We start from the raw sequence: 22,944 nt of genomic DNA on the forward strand, positions 1-22,944 counted from the left end.
CTTTTGCGACAAGAAAATAATAATTAACAAAAATACAATGTAAGTGTAGCTAGCCCTTTACGCTGCGCCACTGCAATGTTGCCAGCATCATTTAGACAGGTTATTATGTTAACCTTATTATGTTTTATATTATAATGAAAACTAAATTTTTGACGTTCAGTCAAGGCCTTGCGTGAAAGAAATGTGGAGAATTGAGAGAAAAGCCATTGTCATTTGGTTGGTTTATGATCTTTGCGGACTTTACGAAGACAGATAATGTTTTTTCACACAATTCTATTTAATGTGTTTAATTTTATTTCAACATAGAGTATAAAACATTCAACGGTAATATATCAATTGACTATCAAACAATCATTCCAGTACAATAGCGATTACCTTTTCTTTACACAACCAAATTACCAAAAACACTTCGAAAGAGAGTAGTTTCTCATTCCGTCACAGCTCTATAAATCATGTTTCCACATTTCTTACCAGTAGTAAACAATATAAGAAGATTAAAAACGTCTGTAAATATCTACATCCTTACAGTTCACGCTAAACCCTTGAAATAGCAGTATGAATTATTAACACTAGGTGGCAGCATTACACTAACTGTGGGGGCCTGGTTGTTTGTGCTTCACCAAGAGGTTAGGGATAAAGTTACGGTAATATTTGATTTAAGGTTATTGGTTAAAATCACATTTACCTAGAAAGAGTCCTATCTCCTTGCGTTCAAGCATGCCCAGATGGCGTCCCCTCGCTGCCCTGCTTACGGTGCAAAGCCTCTGGGCCTGATCATCATGCGAACTGACTTGAAAACCAGTCTGTAGTTTGTGGGGTAAAACTCTGCTGATATGTTTGGCCAGGTGCCCCAGTAGATTCCGTTCCTCACTCCTTTATACCGGCCCACGTAATACTTCCCATTGAGGTTGGAAGCCATGCAGGCATCAAACCACCAGCCAGAGCCATAGTACGCTCCGCAGTTCCCAGAGGGGTAGCGGTCGTGGTCACGGTCTGAGGTGGTGAAAGCCTGGTTGTTGTGGTCGTAGTTCTTGCTGAAGCGTAGCGCGTCCCCTGCCGTGCCTGAGTACCCTCCCACAGACAGGCGGTAACGCATCCTCTCGCTGGCCACCCGGAACAGGCTGTACTCTGCATACCCTCGGGCCCCCATGAAGTCCTCCAGATGCACCCGGAGCACCATGTTCCTGGAGCGGGTCAGCAGGTGGATGCGGTCATTGCCCAGCCAGAAATCCCCTCCCGCCAGTCCCCCGAACCCTCTCCGGTACTCTTCCCAGCTGCGGTTGAAGCTCACTCTACCGTTGCTGCGCCGCTGCAGGACCGTCCAGCCGCCATGGTGTGATGTCATGTCACAGAACACCGAGAAGCTTTGGTTTCGGGGGTCAGGGGTCACTTGGTAGATGCCATTGTTCTGCGCTCCACTGATCATATGATCAGAGCAGTCCCTGGGTGCTGGAAATGTACAAAGATGTTTGCTGAACTTGGAATGTCACAGAATTATAACACAACAAACATGCTATTAGAGGATATGTTATATAGGGATACATAGGCATTTAACAATACAGATTCACATCTTTAGGTTCAGTAACTGTGGATCTCATTTGTCAGTCTGAAAGACCCAAAACCCTATGAGAAACCCCCCAGATCACACAGATTAATATGGCACTTCATAAGTCACTTAACAACAGTTGTGTCACAGAGTTAGAGGCTGTTTAGTCTGACGGGCCTTCGTATGAAGCCTTGCAGCTGTCTCCTCATCAGCCACAAAGACACGTGCTCTCTGCACACGCATGCACATTCCTCATTCAACAAAAGAGAACCGCAGCATCTGTTCCCAAGATGATGATCTCAGATGTCCAGATGATTAGGCTCATTAGAAGCACCTGAGGTACCCTGGTCTGTTCCACAGGCCTCAGAACTTTAACACTGAACTTGATGTCACCTCTGTATAATACTCATTTACCAATATTTCTCATCACAACTCCCACTTTTATTTTCTTTGCTCCTACACAATGAGCATGTCCCTTTAACACACTTATACATCACATAGCACTGGCTTGAAAACCACTATAGATTGTGTCAGGACTGTTACAAATCATTTCCACTCTGTCCCTCTCTTTCCATCCACTTCTCTCTTGCTCACTTTATTGCTGTAGTGTCAATATTACCTTTTTGCATGAATTATGAGTGTTTAACCTGATTCCAAGCCATCTTTAAAAGTTTTACTGGGATGCACACACTAAATGGACAGTGGTCATATAACTAGTTTCAAAGTTGGATTCCTGAAGACAATGTTATTTAACCACAGCATCATGCATGTAAACAGCCAGATACAAATATCAAATGAAGTATCCAGTCAGTGTGTTACCTGGAGGAGCCACCTGCACAGGCCTCTGATGACTCTGCCCACCTCCAGGGACCTGGCTGGGGTTCACACGCAGCTCCCGTGCACTGGGGGTGGAGGAGTCGGGCATGGGGGTGGAGGAGTCGGGCATGGGGGTGGAGGAGTCGGGCATGGGGGTGGAGGAGTCGGGCATGGGGGTGGAGGAGTCGGGCATGGGGGTGGAGGAGTCGGGCATGGGGGTGGAGGAGTCGGGCATGGGGGTGGAGGAGTCGGGCATGGGGGTAGAGGAGTCAGGCATGGGGGTGGAGGTAGATGGATGATGACTGGGAGTAGGAGGACCAGAGGGTTTGTTTCCTGGCCTGACTGGGCTTGAAGCAGTGGTAGTAGTAGTCCTGGTGTGGGTTTTTTTGTTGAGGCTAGACCTCAGAGTGGTTTGTTGGGTTGAGATGGTTAGTCTTGAGATGGGTGTTGTAGTCTTTTGGTTTGTGGTAATCATGGTCCTTGACTCCGTACTGGTCTTTACTAGTGTGGGGCTTGTCGTTAAAATCTGGACTGTGCCGGTTAGGCTTGTAGTATTGTACAGGTTAGAATGGGACTTCAGGCTGGGGGTAGTGGAGGTCCTGGGGCTTATGGAGGTCCTGGGGCTGATGGAGGGAGTTGATCTGGGGCCGGTTTGGGCTACTTTCAGGTTTGGTTTGATAACGTTTATTGTAGTGCTAGAGGTAGACGGAGTGTTTGTGGAGGAGCTTTTAATGTTGAAGAATGGAATGGTGGTCCTTGGATGGGATCTAGGTTCTACACCAGATTTAGGTTCTGCACTAGGTTTAGGTTCTGGAACAGGTTGAGATTCCAGATCAGGTCTTGGTTGTCCACCAGGTTTAGGCTGTAATCCAGGTCTTAGTTCTGAATCAGTCTTAGGTTGTGAACCATGTTTAGGTTGTAATCTAGGCCTTACTTCTGAACCAGATTCATGACGTGAACCAGGTTTAGGATGTAATCCAGGTTTTGGTTCTGAATCAGATTTAGGTTGTGAACCAGGTTTAGGTTGTGAACCAGGTTTAGGTTGTAATCCAGGTCTTAGTTCTGAGCCAGGTTTAGGCTGTAAACCAGGTTTAGGCTGTGAACCAGGTTTAGGTTGTAATCCAGGTTTTAGTTCTGAATCAGATTTAGGCTGTGAATCAGGTTTAGTTTGTAATCCAGGTTTTAGTTCTGAACCAGGTTTAGTCTGTGAACCAGGTTTAGTCTGTGAACCAGATTTAGGATGTAATCCAGGTTTAAGTTGTAATCCAGGTTTAGGTTGTAATCCAGGTTTTAGTTCTGAACCAGGTTTAGGCTGTAAACCAATTTTAGGCTGTGAACCAGGTTTAGGCTGTAAACCAGGTTTAGGCTGTGAACCAGATTTAGGTTGTACTCCAGGTATTAGTTCTGAACCAGGTTTAGCACCAGGTTTAGGCTGTGAACCAGGTTTAGGTTGTAATCCAGGTCTTAGTTCTGAACCAAGTTTAGGACCAGGTTTAGGCTGAGAACCAAGTTTAGGCTGTGAACCAGGTTTAGGCTGTAATCCAGGTTTAGGTTGTAACCTAGTTCCAGTTTCATTCTTGGGGGTAGACTGTATCCCATGTGTATTTTCTGTCTTTAGTCTGGGTTGTGGCAGTGTCCCAGGTTTAGGTTTATGGGATTTAGAATTTTCCCCTGGATTTTGCCCAAGGTTTGGTTTGGGCCATGTTCCTGTTTTAGGTTGTGAGGTGGAGCTGCTGCTCACTGGTCTGTGTTGAGGTGAACTTCTGGTTGTTGGACTAGATTTCTGTACCTCAACAGGCTGGGTTCCTGCTGAGGTGGTCCCTTGGCTGTGACTGGAGATCCTTGATCTCGGGCTGGTGATCCTTTGGCTTGAGGCTGGGGTGGTTGTGGTTGCTCCTGGTAAACTGGCTGTTGTTGAACTAGCTCCTGTTGAGCTAAATGTTGAACTAGATCTTGTTGAACTTGGTGTTGAACAAGTTCTTGCGGTGCTAGTTATTCCATAGTCAGTCCTTGTGCTTGGACTGTTTTTCTCAGGACTGGAACTGATAGTAGTAACCGGAACAAGACCTACTGGGTCAGGTCTAGTAAAGACTGGATTGGAGAAGGTTGACTTAGTCGGACTGGGTTTGAGCTTGGGTTTTGAGATGACCTTACCTTTCGGGCCTGGTTTAAATGGCTTTCTGGGTGGGCCAGCAATCCTGGGCCTCAATTTAGATCCTGGAATGGGAGTCCTGTGGTTATGGTTGGGCGAGCTCAGCTTGGGGTCCGTTTGGGTTTCTAGAATAGATGTGGTGGTGGTCATTTTCCCAGGCCTAGAGGTGGTTGCTGCCAGGCCTGATGTGCTAGAAGTGGTCCAGTAGCCAGTCCCATGGCTAGTCTCTGGGTCGGGGTTGTGAGTTGTGGCAGTTTGGCTAGGTTTCAACCTGAAGTTGGGTCTTGCAGTCCTCCGGTGTGTTGTGGACCTGCTGGTGGTTGTGAGGCTGGGGCTGAAAGTTGTGGTCTTGCTTGAGTTGGTCTTCCTGGGCCTGAGAGCTGCATTGATGATGTGTAGTCCCGACCTGGTTGTTGTGATGTGGGGCCGCTGGGCAGGTCTGGGTCTGAGGCTGGTGGTTGTTGGGCTGGGGAAATAAGCACTGATCCTCTGCCCTGAGCTTTGGTCTCGATCTTGTACTGTAGTCTTGTGGGTTGGGCTGGTTGTCCTGCTGGAGTCAACGGGAGGGTAGGGGGCATCAGGAACTGACCCAGGGCTGTTGTTGCTCCCTGGGGAAGGTCTGAGATCATCCCTCTGCTCTGTGAGAGATGTAAGACTGGAGCCAGTGCCTGGTGGTGATATGAAGGTGGATGCATCATAGGGTTCAGAGGGCTCAGGTCCAGGACCTGGGCGGAGGGTTGATACTGAGCTGGGTGTATCTGGCCCCTTGTCTAATGACAGCTGTACTCCACTGTCTCTCTGCACACTCTGAATCATTTTCTCTGTCTCCTCCTTGATCTCCTTTCCCGACTCCTTCTCTGCTGTCCTCTTCTCCTCCTCCCCTCCTCTCGTTAAAGATTTATCTTTGTCTGCTTTTCCATGGCTCACAGTCTGTTTTTCTAGTTCTTTCTCTCTCCTTTCATCTGTCTCTTTTTCCCTTTCTTCTGTCTGTGGCTTTTTTGTCCTCTTTTCCACAAGTCCTTGAGTTGGGGTTGGGGTTGGTTTCCATGTTTCTTTTCCTCCCTGAGTCTTTTTCTCTTTCTCCTTTTTCCCCTGCAGCGGAGGATGAACCTGCGTTTCCTTTTCTCTCTTTTCATCCCTCACCTTGTTTACCTCCTTCTCCTTCACTTTTCCCTGCTGGACATCTCCCTTCATATTTCTCTCTCTGTGTTCCTCTCTCTTTTTCTCTTTATCCTTCTTTCTGTCCTTCTCATTTGCTTTCCACTTTTCTACATCCTTCTCTCTCATCTTACCCCCCTGACTTTCCTTCTCCCCACCAGTCGTTCTTTTTGGCACCCATAACATCTCCTTTTTGGTCTGTTTACCTCCTTTCTCTCCTTTTTTTGTTTTCTCCCATTCACTTCCTCCCTCTCTTTCTTCCAAAATCTTTCTCTCCTGATCCTTGTCAATGTTTTCATCCCCTTCCACCCTCTTTGTCCCTTCTTTCGCGTTGTCTGTCTCTTTTTTGTTACCCCACTCCTTGTCTTTGTCCTTAAGTATCTCCCTCTTTCCCTCCTTCTCCCTCTCTTTTTCCCCACAGCCCTCTTTCTCCCGTTCCTCCTGGCTCCCCCTGCACTCACACCTTGTCCTCAGCTCTTCCAGGGTCTTCTGAAGGCTTTCCACCTCCTTCAGCGTCTCCTCCAGGTCGTGGAGCTGTCTGGGTAGCTGAATGGTGAGGGCTGGCAGGTTGACCCTGTAGGTGCACATGTTTCCTTCCATCCCCTCTCCACCACATGGTCCAAGCGGGCTCAGACTCACCCTGCAGCCTCCTGCCCCCTGGCCCCAGTAGACGTCTCCATGGAGGGCTTCTGCTGAGCTCCCTGCTGGACTGGAGAGGACGAGCAGGGTCCCGTACATGCACAGTGCTGCTAGCTTCATCGTGTCCTGAGTTCTGGGAATATAGAGAGGGAGCGATAGGGTGAGAGGGGTTGCAGGACGATGCCAAAGACCCACCTCGTGTGTATGGGAAGAGTGGGAGGGAAACGGGGTGGGAGAAGGGGAGGAGGGAGGAGGAAGCAGACTGACTGGAGAGGGGAGGTGGGAGGAGGAAGCAGACTGACTGGAGAGGGTCTTCACATGTGAAGAGGGAAGGAGGGAGAGAGCCAGAGTACAGAAGGAAGATGACTAGTGTTTGTCATTTTGAGAACAATCAGTTATCTGTGTCTGTCAAAAAAACAAACAAACACAAAGAATAAGTGGAGGGAGAGGATTATCGTATTTGGGAGCTTCAGTATTTAGGGTTAGATCGTATTTGGGTTAGGGTTAGATCGCATTTGGGAGCTTCAGTATTTCAAGAGTTAACAGGCACCAGTCATAAAACCATGAGGCTTTAAATGAACAAAGGCATTTATACAGGGCATTGTAATTTTACTATTGTGCACCGTCCTTAACCTAATCCAAACATAATCCAAGCATTCTCACTCCATGCTGTAACAATAAGCACACAATTTTTTCTCCTTGTATGTCACGGGCCTGAAAATGCATGTGTGTGACAGTTGTTTTGGCGGGCATGTCCTGTGCTTCCTGTCAATAGCGCTGACAAACACGCCAATGACAGATGCTATAGGTCTATTTCTGCATTGCAGTCGCCTCACCATCAGGCCTCTGGGCTACAGACAGAGTGTGTTGAATGCTGAAGGGACATATTTATTACAAGGGTTAGAGTTGTGGTTCTTTTAGGCTTCAGAAAGATACGAGTCAGGGATGTTTCATCTGTGATTTGTTCCAGAGGGCCTTTGGGTGCTAATATAATAATATGAGATCAGGGAAATGTCTTGTCTTACTCAGAGAATTTTTGTCGAAATTCAAGTACATTCAAGACGTGACTAAAGTGACATGAGGCTGTATGTGAGTCAAGCTAGTTCAGGACCTCAGGGTGACATCAGAATCACCATCACTGCAAGTATATCAGATGGTCAAAGGCCTTCCCTCAAGGCAACATGAATACTGCAATGCAAGACTGCACACATTCACAGACTTTGATGCTTACACACATAAGCGCAGCTAGTTCAGGCAGGGCAATCGAGCAGTGCGCGTCAGTCATCGGGGACGTAAGGCGTCTTACTCCACCTTCCTTTCCTCCACCCACTACCACACCCATGTTAGCAGCACATATCCATAGGGCCACGTCCGATAAGGCGTCTTTAAAAGACGTGCGGATACGCACACACTCACCCCGGTTGTTGTATGATCATTGCTGCTGCCACCCTCCACCATCCCCTTCTCCCCCATGCTGTCTGTGTATCTATCCAACAGGGGGATTACATCTCTATTGCTCCCTGCCTCATGTGTCATGTATGTATGTGTTGCATCGAGGAGGCAGGGAGGGCTTCCCTTAGATCATGCCAAAGTTAAATCTACATGTCCATGTCACGTAACAATAAATGCTCCAATCTGATGCTCTTGACTGAACATGTGTTCCTATATATTACTGCCACCCCCACCGGCCCCAACTCCTCCATACTGTCCTTCTGTGTTCTTCCTACAGGACAGTGTTCATGCTCTGTCATGTCAACTGTGTGACTTCACTGATTATCCATTTGTAAATGTAATTTACAACATTTTCTATTGAGAAAGGTCTCCAGCTAGTCCGCATATGCTTTTCTTTACCAACTGTCTCTGGAGGAGGGGATCTCTCACTGGCCTGTTCACACTTTTAACAGCCCTCCTTCTAGAGGAACAGCCTTACTGACAGTCTATTTACCAGCCAAGAGACAGATCTCCAGACCTGAGTAAATCCACTGTCCTCTGTATGTCCTCCCCTTATCACTGACCTGAGATCTGTTTATCATAGTTAACCAGAGTTTTTGGAAAGAGTGTGCTGGTCTTTGGTCAGTTTCCAGAAAGACCTCTGTCCTGCTGTCCTGGCCCTAGCCTCTGTCCTGGCCCCAGCCTCTGTCCTGGCCCCAGCCTCTGTCCTGGCCCCAGCCTCTGTCCTGCTGTCCTGGCCCCAGCCTCTGTCCTGGCCCTAGCCTCTGTCCTGGCCCCAGCCTCTGTCCTGGCCCTAGCCTCTGTCCTGGCCCTAGCCTCTGTCCTGGCCCTAGCCTCTGTCCTGGCCCTAGCCTCTGTCCTGGCCCTAGCCTCTGTCCTGGCCCCAGCCTCTGTCCTGGCCCCAGCCTTGTATGGTAGGGGGGCTGGGCTTGTGCCCTCTCCCAGGGAAGTGTTTTGCCTTCACTAAGTGAGCTGGCTTGGCCAACTCTCTGTCTTGGACTGTATAAACACTGTGGTTTTTCCATATACTGGCTATGACAAACATGTGAGAGTTAGGTCCAGCCATGTATCTGCCCTGCCTGGTGGGACTCTTCATCTCAATCCACTTGGGCTGAGAAGAGAGCCTGTCATGGCTCATGTCTGCTGTGAGCAGAAGGGTCCTGTTTCCATCCTGACTTGAGAGAGTCTAGTCTGCCTATGACGCCATGCTAACTAGTAATACCATACTCAGGCTGTGAGTCTGATGGTATAAACATACTGGTGCTATAACACTGGCTTACTGTGGGCTTGGTAAGTCTCCAGGGCCAAGTGGAACTCTGCAAGTCTCTCATTCTGCAACAATATGAGGCTGATGAATAGCACATTCATTATAGAACCCTCAAAGCAATCCACTGATCAATCTGTCTCTCATACGTGCACAAAACAAGAGAGAGAGAGTGTAAGAGAGAGTAAGAGAGAGTCAGAGAGAGAGAGAGTGAGAGAGAGAGAGAGAGAGAGAGAGAGAGAGAGAGAGAGAGAGAGAGAGAGAGAGAGAGAGAGACTTGGACTGATTCACACTGCTCTCAGTAAACCTTTAATGTCCAGTGACTGGTAGATTCCCTGTCCGTGTGTGAGAGTGTTTTCCACATAATCATTGGTCAGTGGCCTGATGGTGTTAGGGTGGGAGACTGAGGACCCAGTGTCTCACACATCTGGCCTGGATTTCCTGCACACCGTCAACAACAGATAACGTCAGGTCATTTTGTTTCCCTTCCAAAAGCCTGGACCTCATTAAGACATTGTTTGAAATTTCTATCTAAAAATCCTTGAGTTGATGAAGGATTTGGAAGAGGTGTATTAGGTAGGAGTGGGTAGTGGGAGTGGGTATGTGGTTATGACAAAGAGCGCTCAGGGGAATCTCGTAGGGTCTGATGTAAGACTGAGCTGCTTTGAGTCGGAGATATTCACACAACCAAAACATAACAACGTCTGGAGTTGTATCACAACGTTTGGTATGCTAGAAAAAGGGCCTTGCATTTTATTTATGCAAACAAATAAAGGAAATAGTCCTCCAACTCTGGAGCAAGGTTGCTGAGCGGTTAGGGAATTGGGCTAGTAATCAGAAGGTTGCTGGTTCGATTCCTAGCCGTGCCATATGACGTTGTGTCCTTGGGCAAGGCACTTCACCCTACTTGCCTCAGGGGAATGTCCCTGTACTTACTGTAAGTCGCTCTGGATAAGAGCGTCTGCTAAATGTAAATGTAACTCTTGTTGAACTTGTTTTTTCTTGACCTTCACTAAATGTTTTCAACCACAAGATGTTAAAAGCACCATGCAGGCAGTATCCACCTGCTCTGTCATCAGACTACAGAACACTACAAGGAACAAGACTCTCCAGGCTGCAGAGGACTACAGGAACCAGCTGTCTCCAGGTACCAGAGAAACCCTGCCTGTCCTTACGCTGCCATGGTCCTCTTTGTTTCAGGTGGAACCTTGTGGATAGACTGGACTGGTGTCACTTCATTCTTCATGGAACAGGCCACTACATATTGAATATTGGGTTGAAGTTGTGGAAATCTGCAGAAGCACTTGTCTCTCGACTGTAAAAAAGTACCTCCTCCATGGTAACTGACTGTCTCAGTGACACTTCAGTCTTGGATAAACACTCTGGAACAATTTAGAACAAAGAACTAAATAGATCTGCACTTAGAGAAAGCTGGCGTCTAATCTATAAACACTGTGTACCCTGTCCTTTTCTCCATGACCGATTAATACTTTTGTTTCGTAACATCATTAAAGGTGAGGGGGTAGGACAAAAATGTGTCTGGAGTACAAGAATAGTTTGATAAAGAAACACTTTGCAAATTGTTACAATATTTATGTCAGTTTTCTGTCACTTCGAAGGCCTCGACTTTGCCTTTTCATATGTCCAGTGCATAAAAAGAACATGTTTGGGGAAGGTTTTCTGTTGATAACACAATATGGCTATTGGCTACCATAAAGACAAGTAAACTGGCAGTTTGGATCAGGGGCAGATCTAGAAAAATATTCATGGGGTGGCAAGAGGGGGGCAGGATATGTTGAGGGGTGTCACCTCATGGCAAAAGTGTGTGATACTTTCATAAAAATGAAAAACCAAAAGTATGTGCAACATGTATGCATAGTCAGTGAACAATTTCAGGATTATAGGTCACATGACCAAAAAGCTATTGAAGTTTGAAGATTTATTTTGAATTAAAAAATATTTTTTAATAACCTCAGATGAAAATGAACAAAATAAAGGCTGTGCAGCATGAATGCATACATATTCAACAGTTTAACATTATTTTGACGCTTGTAGTTCATGTTGTTGAAAAGCTATTGACTTTTGAAATGTGTAATTTGTTGACGGCCCCTAAACATACACATTGTTTAGGCAGCCAAAAGCATTGGCTAAGCCACCGGTCATATACACCAGTTAAAATAACCCAATACTGGGCGTCCGAATATCTGTTGACTATCGAACTTCAAACTAACTTTACCATGGTCATCTTTGTTGTTGCTTTCACACAGCATTGACAAGTTAATGTTATTAACCTCAATTCAACAGGAAAACTAACGTTGCAACTGCACTTTTCTAATTATTTGTCTAATAGATAAAGCTTAACACCTCATTCTTTCGGTGTGGTCTGCTGTCTTTGCCGACGATTGCTTCCTTGAGTTAGAGCCTTCTATGGTCAGTTCGCGCCTTCCTTGAGTTCAAATAAAAGCAACTGCGGTCGGCGGTGTGGGGAATGTGGATGGCGTCGTCTCGTGCTGCATTTACTTGCATTCGGATATTAGAAATTCACTCTCGCAAATGTCCGATGAGCCACAACTTTCTTTGTTTTCAAAGCTGCCAACTGGGGTGGCAGCTGGGGTGGCAAGGCTATTGTTAGGGTGGCAGTTGCCATCCCATGCCACCCCGGTAGATCCACCCCTGATGAAATCTAGATAATCTAGTATTATGGGGGAAAACTATGAAAAGCGAAAGGTGAGTAGGTCAGAAACTTTAGTGTATTGAATCTTGACAGTTTGGGAAATAAAGTAAGACATTTTGTAAGGATAGCGCACAGTTATCTGTGTTAATACATTCTGTGACCGTTTCAATAATCTGACCTCTCTTGCCACCCGGTGGTTTGACATAATATTGCATCATGCAGTCTTTTAAAAATCCTTAGATTTTTGACGTTACACGAGGAAGTTTGTTCAGATACATTTTGTCTGATAATACATCAGCAATACATATTACAAATTGTAACAGCCTACTTTTACGTAAACAATTAAAACATCTATTGGAAAGTGGTGTTAACCTATTTAACCTAATAAACCGAAATACCCGCTGTACTTTCGTGTACAGCGCCTTCGGATTCATTCGGTTGTATGACGAGTAGGCCTAGACCACTTTCTGAGATATAATTAATCTTGTGAATGAAATTAATTGCGTCATTGCATCGTGCTGCATAGTGTGAGAATTCTTCGCTCGAACAATATACCTGCAACATGTAAACAATCGTGTTGACTTGCTTGACCCCTCCCTCCCGTTATGTTCGACATAGAACAGAAAGCCACGCCTCCTCCTGGCCCTCTCACGCAGCAATTACGTATGACCGTAAAAAATAGAAACTTCCAAGATGGCCGAGTCCGTGGACTCCATGCATTTTGCAGCAAATAGCAAAACAAATTCTCCTAAAGCCTTGCTACCCAAGCGGCCACCAGAAAGCCGACCACAGTCTTCCAGCGATATTTATCCACCACCCCCCAAGAAAGTACGAATCGAAGAGAAGAGTCTCAAACACAAGAAACTGAACGGCGAGGTCTGCGCAGGGGAAAAACACAACGGGAAGCAGAGTTATGGAAGCCCAGCGAAATGGAGTTTCGGCCCGGCCAAACCGAGCAACTCCACCGCGCCAGCCCCCGCTCGAAAGATCTTCAAGATTAGCAACTTCCTCGCCTCTCCTTCCAAAGTCAAGAAGTCGAAGGAAAAACGACATAAGGATAAAGATAAAAACGTTGAAACCCAGGGCTCACCCTCGGAGAAAGTGAGCGCTTTTAGCTGCCATACAAAGACGGAGAATGGTGACGTGAAAATGTTACAGAGAGGTATGGCATTGCTCGACCGCAACGTTTAAACAAGGTCATAATTTCATGGTAAAGGAAAATAATGTAGGCCTACTTAGCATTTGTTGTATTTATTGAATAGGCACAAATCCACTTGTATACTATCTAATTTAAAATGTAGCAACTAGTCCACAGATGGGCCTACACGTGTACAAGTTGTTTACTTTTGTAGAGGAACTGTTTCTCCATCATTTGCTGTACGTACAACAATTCATTCTGGGTATTGAATCATATTTTTACAGATCACCCAAACAAGGACAAAGAGAGGGACAAAAAACGAGAAGGGGATAAAGAGAGGAAGAGCAACAAAGACATTGATGTGAATGACATTGGCAGAGAGAACGGAGACAGGAGCCCCCAGCTGCCCGGTACGAAGGATGCTTTATTACATCCCTTAATAAACCCTGTGTCTTTGTTTGAAGTTTATTGTCTGGGCTAGCTCCTTCCTTGCTGGAGAGCAGTAGCCTTATTTTACAATCCACCAAAACTTCAGAGGACTCCTAATGTTTTGGTCATAATGTTCAACTTCTTAATCCATATCATTTAATTGTCCCTGTTCTTCCTAACAGATCCCAAAGAGAAACCAAATGTAGACTCAGAGGACGAGCTCCTTATAAAAAAATTAAAGAAGAAAAAAAAGAAGAAGCACAAAGAGGGAGAGAGACGCTGGCGGCCCAAGATGTGGCACCGCTCCTGCCAGACGCTTTGCTCCGGGCTGGCTCTGGACCTGCCAGACCTGCTGGGGAAACTCAATGGGAACAGCAGCAGCTTGCTCCAGAACATGTCAGCTCCACATCAGGAGCGCAAGGAGCCTCCAGCCTCCTGCGCCTCGGCCACGCTGAGGGAGAGGCTTGGCTACGGGTCCCCGCTCCCGTGTCCCCCACCCCCTGATGTGTCAGGCCTGGAGTTTGGCCACCTGATCCAGGTGGAGCAGCAGGCTAACGGGGGGGCGTCTGTGGCCCACGCCTCCAGCGAGCAGCTCTCCTGTCTCTCAGCTGCCGAGATGCAGCGCTTTGCCCAGGAGTTTGTCACGCTGTCCTTCAGCGAGGACCAGAACCAGGCGGCACGCTACGTGATGGGCATCATTCATGGGGCTGCCTCATACCTGCCAGACTTCCTGGACTATTTCTCCTACAAGTTCCCCAACGCCCCCGTCAAGATGGAGGTGTTGGGGAAGAAGGACATCGAGACCACCACCATGGTCAACTTCCACTCTCAGGTGAGACAACGAGGGACTGTGGGCCTGGGCTCCCTGGGGACCATGTGGGCCTGGGCTCCCTGTGGACCATGTGGGGCTGGGCGCTTCTCGAACACCTGTGTGTCTTTAGAGGACCAAGCTGGGCTCAGCGGCCGTGCCATTGCTACTAGACTACTAGATCATAGATGCTGTGTATGAACTGTTGGTGATGGATCAAGGCTCTGGGATGTTGAGTGTGTCGGGTGTTCTGTGAGGCACACAATAAAGATCCCTGTGCTTAGATACAGAGTTGATCGTCATTATCCTGGTTGTAATGTTCAGCCCACCGCCATAAGGAGCTGACTGGAGCGCAGGAGAAAAGTGTGAAATTAACTCTGTGTTATGGAGCTTCACAACAGCTAAACACATCACAAGCAGTAGACTCCCACTTGTGGTTTGATCTCTTTGGGGAGTAAAAGAGAGGACGTTCAGTCCTCCGGTCGTCTAGTGGTCTAGCTCCAACACTCCAGAGTTAGCACACAAGTAGGCTTCTCATATCAGCCGGAATTAAAAGATGATAAATCATGAGTTTATTTGCTGAGGGAAGGCATCTATCCCAAAGGATGCGAGGAAAATATTTTCCAGTCCCAATCTAGATCATAGTTAGATTCCAGATGATCCAGATGTGGTTGTACATCTTGCTGTGTAAAAATGTGTTGGTTGTATGGAGTTCTATGTTGATACCACACCCACAGTTCAACATCTATGTGCTGGAAGGATGGAACATGGCCTCTGCCCTGTATCTGCTGTACTGGGAGTCAGGTGGCTGAACGGTGAGGGAATCGGGCTGGTGATCTGAAGGTCGCCAGTTCGATTCCCGGCCGAGCCAAATGAATGTGTCCTTGGGGAAGGCACTTCACCCTACTTGCCTCGGGGGAATATCCCTGTACTTACTGTAAGTCGCTCTGGATAAGAGCGTCTGCTAAATGACAAAATGTAAATGTACTGTATCTCCTCTACCTACCTTTAACCTCCCTGTCTCAGACCTACCAGTCTGCCCTACGTCTGACCTGTTCCCTCTCTCCCCCCGCAGGTGAAGAGGACCTACTCCCAGGGAACGTACCGTGCGGGGGCCATGCGGCAGGTCAGCCTGGTGGGGGCCGTGGACGAGGAGGTTGGCGACTACTTCCCAGAGTTCATCAGAATGCTGGAAGACTCCCCCTTCCTGGAGGTGAGTAACCCTAACCCTATATCCCCTTCTTATTCCCCTCCTTCCTCCCTTACCTTCTAAATACCCTTCCTCCCCCTCACCTACATGTGTGGTGTCCATGTCTGACCCCGTCTGCTGCATGTCTGACCCCGTCTGCTGCATGTCTGACCCCGTCTGCTGCATGTCTGACCCCGTCTGCTGCATGTCTGACCCCGTCTGCTGCATGTCTGACCCCGTCTGCTGCATGTCTGACCCCGTCTGCTGCATGTCTGACCCCGTCTGCTGCATGTCTGACCCTGTCTCCCTCCTGCTGCAGCGTACCCTGCCCTGGGGCTCCTTCTCCAGCCTGTGCCTACAGAGCCCCACAGAGAGCGATGATGGTCCCATCATGTGGGTGCGACCCGGCGAGCAGATGATCCCTGTGGCCGACATGCCCAAGTCCCCCTTCAAGAGGAAACGGTGGGTCTGCTGTGTGGAGTCGCCATGGAGATGGTGCCAGTATTAGAACTGAGAAAGAAAATTAATGTATAGTTGACATGTAGTTTGCATTTGCTCTTGATATACTAACCTTTGTATAAGTTGTATAGTAGACACTTCACTGGCCTGTCCTGGGCTTCCCTGGTGTTTCAGGTCCACCAACGAGATCAAGAACCTGCAGTACCTGCCCAGGGCCAGCGAGCCAAGGGAGATGCTGTTTGAGGACCGCACGCGGGCGCACGCCGACCACATCGGTCAGGGCTTCGAAAGGCAGACCACTGCTGCCGTGGGTGTGCTGAAGGCCGTGCGCTGCGGAGAGGGGTGGGTACACACACACACACACACCAAGACTCCATGTGAGTGTAAACACACTCACTCATACACTATGTACTCTGCTGTATGAGTGTAAACACACTCACTCATACACTATGTACTCTGCTGTACATAACAGCAGATCTGTTTTGTTTGGCCGAGCTGCACCCAAACCAGAAGCAGTTTGTTACCTCTTGTATACTTTTTAGCTGCAACAAGCAGCTCTAATACTCACTCTGTTGGTTGGTTGATCAACAAAAATGTCCCCACGCTCACGGCTATTGTGGGATTGAGCTGGTTTGTTCCCTGTCTGGTTGCTGAGATGTGGTGACTTTGAAGTGGCTATCAAGCATGCAGTTTCTTGACTGACCGAAATACTGTAGAACTCTGTAGTGAACTGTACTGTACAACTCTGTAGTGTACTGTAGAACTCTGCAGTGTACTGTAGAACTCTGCACTTTTGATCCTTGATCTTCTACTGTACTTTGTATTTGCACTATTTGTACGTTACTTTGGATAAAAGTGTCTGAATGAATCTGAATGTATCTCTGACTGTCTCTCTTGGCTGGTCTCTCTCTAACTGTGTGTACCTCTGCAGGGCGGCTCCAGCACGCATTACCAAAGACGTGGTGTGTTTCCATGCTGGAGATTTCACTGACGTGGTCCAGAGACTGCAACTGGACCTGCACGAACCGCCCCTTTCACAGGTGACACAAACACTCACTCATTCATCCACTCACACACTCACTCATTCACACATACAGACACTCTCCCAGGTGTGTGTATGGCAGCTGATCCGGTGTTTCATCTTCCTTCCCCGCCGCAGTGTGTCCAGTGGATCGACGACGCCAAGCTGAACCAGCTGCGCAGGGAGGGTATCCGCTACGCCCGCATCCAGCTGTACCACGATGACATCTACTTCATCCCACGTGGCGTGGTGCACCAGTTCAAGACGGTGTCGGCTGTGTGCAGCCTGGCCTGGCACATCCGCCTGCGCCAGTACCACCAGGACCAGCACGAGGAGGCCGAGGATGGCCACGCCACGCCCACTCAGGTCTTAGCTGGAGTCAAAGAGGAGGAGGAGGAGGAGGAGGAGGAGGAGAGAGGGAAAGAAAACAGCAGTCCAGCACACAGACTGATGGGTTATGGGGAGGCAGAAGAGGATGAGGAAGGGCAGAGTGTGGCCCGCAGAGGAGCGTCACATGTCTGCAAGGAGGAAGAGGAGGAGAGGGAGGATGAGATGGGCGAAGAGAGGGTAGGCCCCACGCCTATGCAGATGCTAGCTGTCATCAAAGAGGAGAGAGATGGAGGGACACACTCAGACACATTAGGGGAGATGGAGACATTGAAGGAGGAGGAGGAGGGGGATGTGAAAGACAGGAGGGGAAGCAGAGGAGGAAGAGAGGAAGGGACAGACAGCCAGCTGATAGTTCCAAAAGACGGAGAGCGGGAGGGCAGCATTGTCCCCTCGAAGACGCTATTGCCCCCCAGAACAGAGAGAGAGGGGGAACATGAGAGGCAACTGAAAATCCTGCCTCAGGCTCCCAAAGAGAGGGAGAGGACCACCACACCCACCTCACCTCAGATCAAGAAAGAGAAAGACAAGGAGAAAGGGAGGGGCAGAGATGACAAGGAGAGGGGGAAGGAAAAAGAGAGAGAACGGAGGGAAAAAGAGCGGGGGAAGGACAAGGAGAAAGAGAAGAAGGAGAGAGGGAAAGACAGGGAGAAGGAGAGAGACAAGGATAGAGCGAAGGAAAAAGGAAAAGAGGAGAGAAAGACCACGGAGGGGGGAGAATCCACGCAGACAGCACCTCAGAGGACCAGGGAGGGGGCTGGAAAACCCTGCCCGCCCTCCCAGCTGGCCCCGAGGGATGAGAGGGGGGTCAGGGCCCCCCCATCACTGCCCCGGCCAGAGAGAGAGGACGCCAGAGAGCCCGGCAGTCACAGGCACAAAGCCTCTCATGTGAAGAAGGAGAGAGGCAGCCACAGAGAGGGCATCAGCCTGCCGGCAGCGAGGGTGGCCAGGGACGAGGAGGGCAAGCCTGCCGCCAAACACATGGCAGCTCACGCAAAGAAGGAAGGCAAGAGAGAGAGAGATACTGGCCAGAAGGAGGAGAGGAAGAAGCTAGCTCCCCCTGAACACAAACCCCCCCGGACGCTCGTCACCTTTGACCTGTTCAAGCCTATGGACGCACCACAGCCCTCTTTCTCGGAGCGGGCCAAGGCTCACCAGCAGCTAAGCGAGACCAGAGGAAGCGGCTCCAAGCCTGGCTCTGAGAGCAGGACAATAGCGCCCTCTAGAGGACCAAAAGTAAAGGACATGACACACAATAAACCTGGGCTTCAGGACTCCCGGCTGCAGCACTCTTTAAAACACCCTCTGAAACCACACACACCCCAGACGCAGAAAGACTTTTTAATATGAATGTCTAGATGTCTAGTCCTCTTTCTACTGTACAACTTACACTCTGGCTCTGTTTGAAGAAAAGCATTGGAAACCACATTCTCCTGTCCAGCGCTCACTGACCTAATGAACAGATGACAGTCCTATCATGACTTAGTAAACCCCGACACCACCACTGACTAAGCGCTAGCTGCACAGGAAATTGTCTCCAGTTTGAACAGGAAATGTCTCCAGTTTGAACAGGGTCTCAGAATGTAAGATAAGTAGCTTACTTTAACGTTTGTTAGCGAATGTACGTAGGCTCTATATGAAATGTTGTGACCTGTTGGTTGGTGCCTGTGCACCACGTAGCTACACTCTCATAGCACCTACTCTAGGTACTGCCCAATTTGGAAGATTAGCCCCTCCTATAGACACGCCCCCTTTGTTAAGACTCTCGTCCTCTACTGGACACCCCCCAGCCAGGCAAGCTCCTCCTGTTCTGCAGATCTGAGGAGGGTCAGGTGTGAGCAACATGGTTCTGACTCCACCTACTGCAGACCAGCCTCCCAGCTCAGTGGCACTCCATGACACCATGTATGTTCAGCCTGTCCCACCTGCCAGCAGAAAATAGGAGCTGTTAGTGGATGATTTTCTGTTTGACTCACACAGGGCTGTAAAGGAGACTTATGTACTGCTACTGTACAGTTGATGTGTATTAGCACCAATGTGAGAAAATGTATACAGAAATGCATATATTTTTTGTAAGACGAGTTTTATTTTCCATAGAACTTATTTATATCATTTACTGTTTGTTTTTATTTGAGACGTATGTGAGATCTCTGTTGTAAATACATTTTATTTCCTAAGATAAGACTTGGTAGTGTGATTTATACTCTGGTCAGAACCACTCAATAAATGGTTCTTAATCCTTCAGCTGTGTCCTCTTATCGTTGTGCTACTCAACAACAGCCACCATGTGTTCCTCCACCCTGGGGGGGAAACGACACAAAGCCCCAATGGTACTGCAAGGAATGCCAAATACAGGGCTACTACTAAACAAGGCACACTGTAGAGTTAGTGTTAGTGGAAGCCTTGTAGAATACACACATTTGATTAAAAATGGGTCAACGGTCTACTTATCTGAATGTATTGATCAGATTTCAGCTAAACAAACTGCCAGTGTAGGTTAGAGCTGGTACCAGCTAAACACTAGTCTAAATGTTGAAAAGTAGTCTTGTTTATTCCTTTTCTATTAGTATTAACAAATAGTATTGGATTCACAATGTCTGGATGAACTGATCTCACCAATGGTTTGATTTGACTTTATTTACACAATTTCTAACCAGGGAATTTACTGAATAAGCCAGGCTTATGTCAGCTAATTTCCCTGACATAAACCTGGCTTATTTGGTAAACTGGCTTCATGGACCAGCCCCAGGTCACGACTCAAAGACTGAGAATGGTTCGACTATATGAGCTCTACGTGAGCTCACGTGTGCCAGACAGGAAATTATCTCACAAAAAAGTGTTCAATGAGGAAGTGAATACACTCTCCTTAACAGTTAACATTGAAACCACAGCGACCAACAGTATCTAAAATGTTTCTCAGCCTATTTAACAGAAAGGTGACAATTTGCTTCTTTCTGATGAGCCTATATTTAATATGAGGCAATTACACTGTTGACCAACACCAGTGAACTCAGCCAGGGGAGTTTGTGTGAAACTGCATTTTAGAACCCTGAGCTTCTTCCAATCACAGGCTCCCCCTGTCGACCTCTGACCAGCATATCAAAGAGAGGTCATTCCTCTGGGAGGTCAAATGTGTGTGCGCACATCGTCTTCCCCCGCAGAGAAGAATCGTCATTACACACACACGTGATTCTGTAGCTGAAGTCTCAAACAGTCGCAATAATCTCACGTGGCATAAAGAGAGTCAGTTAGGACACATGCATCTCTGTCTCATGTCCCCCCTACTGGGAAAGAGAAGTTAAAGACAGTCTATGACCTATAATCCTGAAGTCATGTGGATCTTAGAGTGAGAGTCTCCTGAGGTAACTCCTGATGTTCTGTGGATAAATCAGTCAATGTTCCAATTCCTTCTCACTGTTCATTTTAAGGGATTTCACCACCAAACCCCTCACATCTTCCCTCTACCCCTCTTCTCAGTCCCTGCGGTAGTGGAACACGTTGTAGCCCAGCTCCACCAGCGCCCCGACCAGCAGGGTCCAAAGGGGGACGCACACCACGCTCAGCCGCAGTTCCATCAGTTGCTCCAGGTGGGCACACAGCGCCAGGCAGAAGCCCAACTTCAGCAGTATGGCCACCAGGTACCACACCTTCCTCCTCACGTTCTGCTGGCCGTCCCGCGGATCGTACCCGGGCTTACAGCGGCCCGCCATCTTCACCACCAGCATGAGGATGAGTATGGTGTCGAAGGTCCAGACAGGGAGAAAGATGAGGAACCAGTTCCACTGGATCTTGGAATCCAGCTTGAGGACCAGCATGATGAGGAATATTAGGGTGAAGACCCAGGAGAGGAGCACGCGCTGGGCCAACGACATGTTCATTTAGAACAGGCTGCTCAGGAAACAGAGAGCCTAGTTAGCAGGCTGAATGAATGCAAGGTTAGACGTAAAATAGAGAAGTTACAATGCAGTTCAGGTAAGACAATATAAACTTACAAACCCCAATTTAAATGAGATACTGAATCTAATACGAACCTATGAGCTCAAAGTACGAGTACTGTAGCTAGATATTTACTATATAACCAACAGTTCCTGTAATTTCCTGAATACAGTAGTGACAACGAAATAGTTCACACAATGCAGTGCTTAGTTTGCGCGAACCAGAAAGCTAACATCGTCGTCGTCGAATACTGCTTACCTTGCTCCAATTGCGTTATCAATTTTAGGAAAAATCTGTGAAAATGTTCAGATACCTCCAACAGTAAAACTGCGACCTTTCATTTGTTTTTTTATTCCATCCAAACGCTTTGGGTGCTTAACATGTTTGGGAGGGCAGGACCCATTAACGTAACGTTTATATCCAATCTAGTTAAAGGACGGTGAGCAGCGCTGACGCACCAATGCCCACATCCGTTTTTTGTCCTGATACATTTACGACTAAAAACCTTGAGCAAAACAACACTTTTCAGAATAATTATGTTTTGTAATAAACACAAGAGATGATTAACAGAGTGAAGACTGCAGAGATAGGAAGGAATCTGCACTTCCGGCCGCTGAAGACATTGGACCTAAACGTATCCGGTGTACTGGCGTTTATATTTCGGTTTCAGAGTACGGAACCCGCCCACAATTCGACGATTGGCTGTATTCTATGCTAAACACAATAATAGTTGATAACTAATGGGCGCTTTTTTGTCAATCATTGCAAAAACAACATCTAATTGGCTCAGAATATTGATGGTAACGACCATAAGAAAAATTAAAGGCAATAACACAAGTCGAAATTATAAATACTGTATCCATTTATAATTTAATTAAAGTCTGGTAGTACAAATGAATGAAAATTACATCCTTTAATAAAACGTGTCATTACAGATTGTCCAAAAAAGTATTACAAAAACTCTTGAGGTAAAACATTATTTCAAAAGCTTCAGTTAAAAAGCCCTTATTCAAATCACAATTCAAGTTCAAAAGCTCACTTCACAATATATAGCTGTAAGCTGTCCTAAAAAACACATACTTTTATTTACAAAGTTGAAATGCATATGCAACAACATTTGTCATAATTTAACCCTCTTTTCCTTGTCAAATGTAAACAGTAAACAATAGTATGTCACTCTTTATTATGGGTATGTCATGAGAGTGTACACACTTCAGTTTGGTGTACATTAGTTATGTTAAGACACAATTTAAGAGATTTAATGACATTCACAAGTTTGCTAAAGCAACTTTGGTTGCTGTTAACTTAAAAAATGAATTGGACAATGGCAAGTTCTCTAGCCTCTGTCACTGAAAACTCAAGGATTCTCATGTCTAAATGTCAGATGGCATCATATTTATATTTGCTAATCAAGTTCTTGCAAAATAATTTTTTGATAAACCCACTGCTGCCCTCTGCTGCCCTGGTGGTTTCCTCATTGGCAAGCAGCAGAGGGCTAGCCTGGTCCTAACCAGACTCTCGTACATTTCATTTGTACAGAGAGTCTGGCCTCGCTCCATTGACAAGCGTTGACTTCCTTGTAGGCGGGTACTCTGTTGAAGTTTAAAACTATTGGATCTGCCCACAGCCACTCTGATCTGCCATAACCAATCGCTAGCGTTCGCCTTAGCCAATTCCTTGACCACTTCCGTAACAGAGCTAGCTGCCGTAGCTTGAAAATCAAACTTTTCCCGAACCCCGTGGGGAGGAGGGCCACAACATCATGGCCACCAACAAAACTCAGCAAAACTTGTTCTTGCTCCGGCTTTAGCTGTTGGATATTCGCCAGCGTGGCCACAATGGACCGAATGGCTTCGCTCGCATCTTTCTCCACCGC

The 22,944-nt window shown here is 47.4% G+C and overlaps 3 protein-coding genes across 4 annotated transcripts; 1 reads left to right on the forward strand and 2 right to left on the reverse strand.

The window, feature by feature from the left end:
- Nucleotides 1-359: 359 nt before the first annotated feature.
- LOC124476424 (mucin-5AC-like) lies at nt 360-12,293 on the reverse strand. The gene is made up of 4 exons (XM_047033547.1): nt 12,257-12,293; nt 2,596-6,444; nt 2,366-2,469; nt 360-1,449 (listed from the first exon to the last, which is right to left on the reverse strand). Exons 2-4 carry the CDS (start codon nt 6,429-6,431, stop codon nt 749-751), a joined length of 4,641 nt encoding a protein of 1,546 aa, XP_046889503.1. The 5' UTR covers nt 6,432-6,444; nt 12,257-12,293; the 3' UTR covers nt 360-748.
- Nucleotides 12,294-12,349: 56 nt separating this feature from the next.
- LOC124477312 (lysine-specific demethylase RSBN1L-like) lies at nt 12,350-19,314 on the forward strand. The gene is made up of 8 exons (XM_047035045.1): nt 12,350-12,863; nt 13,124-13,249; nt 13,451-14,100; nt 15,152-15,289; nt 15,585-15,727; nt 15,899-16,066; nt 16,656-16,764; nt 16,884-19,314. The coding sequence occupies exons 1-8, from the start codon at nt 12,395-12,397 to the stop codon at nt 18,480-18,482; spliced, it is 3,402 nt and encodes a 1,133-aa protein (XP_046891001.1). The 5' UTR covers nt 12,350-12,394; the 3' UTR covers nt 18,483-19,314.
- Nucleotides 19,315-19,826: 512 nt separating this feature from the next.
- On the reverse strand, nt 19,827-21,690 carry tmem60 (transmembrane protein 60). Of its 2 annotated transcripts, none has more exons than XM_047035069.1 (2): nt 21,327-21,690; nt 19,827-21,020 (listed from the first exon to the last, which is right to left on the reverse strand). In XM_047035069.1, exon 2 carries the CDS (start codon nt 21,008-21,010, stop codon nt 20,606-20,608), a length of 405 nt encoding a protein of 134 aa, XP_046891025.1. In that variant the 5' UTR covers nt 21,011-21,020; nt 21,327-21,690; the 3' UTR covers nt 19,827-20,605. The 2 variants fall into 2 exon arrangements, with proteins under 2 accessions (XP_046891025.1, XP_046891024.1); XM_047035068.1 differs by having other exon boundaries at nt 19,827-21,052.
- Between the last annotated feature and the right edge of the window lie 1,254 nt (nt 21,691-22,944).

Source organism: Hypomesus transpacificus, chromosome 14, assembly GCF_021917145.1.
Source record: "Hypomesus transpacificus isolate Combined female chromosome 14, fHypTra1, whole genome shotgun sequence".
NCBI classification, from domain to species: domain Eukaryota; kingdom Metazoa; phylum Chordata; class Actinopteri; order Osmeriformes; family Osmeridae; genus Hypomesus; species Hypomesus transpacificus.

Coding starts and splice junctions, on each gene's coding strand:
- LOC124476424 (XM_047033547.1), bottom strand. CDS start 6,431: ATGAAGCTAGCAGCACTGTGCATGTACGGGACCCTGCTCGTCCTCTCC. Junction 2,470..2,595: donor CCCGACTCCTCCACCCCCAT/GCCCGACTCCTC, acceptor CTCCACCCCCAT/GCCCGACTCCTCCACCCCCA. Junction 1,450..2,365: donor TGTGCAGGTGGCTCCTCCAG/GTAACACACTGA, acceptor GTACATTTCCAG/CACCCAGGGACTGCTCTGAT.
- LOC124477312 (XM_047035045.1), top strand. CDS start 12,395: ATGGCCGAGTCCGTGGACTCCATGCATTTTGCAGCAAATAGCAAAACA. Junction 15,728..15,898: donor TCCCCCTTCAAGAGGAAACG/GTGGGTCTGCTG, acceptor CTGGTGTTTCAG/GTCCACCAACGAGATCAAGA. Junction 16,765..16,883: donor ACGAACCGCCCCTTTCACAG/GTGACACAAACA, acceptor TCCCCGCCGCAG/TGTGTCCAGTGGATCGACGA.
- tmem60 (XM_047035069.1), bottom strand. CDS start 21,010: ATGAACATGTCGTTGGCCCAGCGCGTGCTCCTCTCCTGGGTCTTCACC.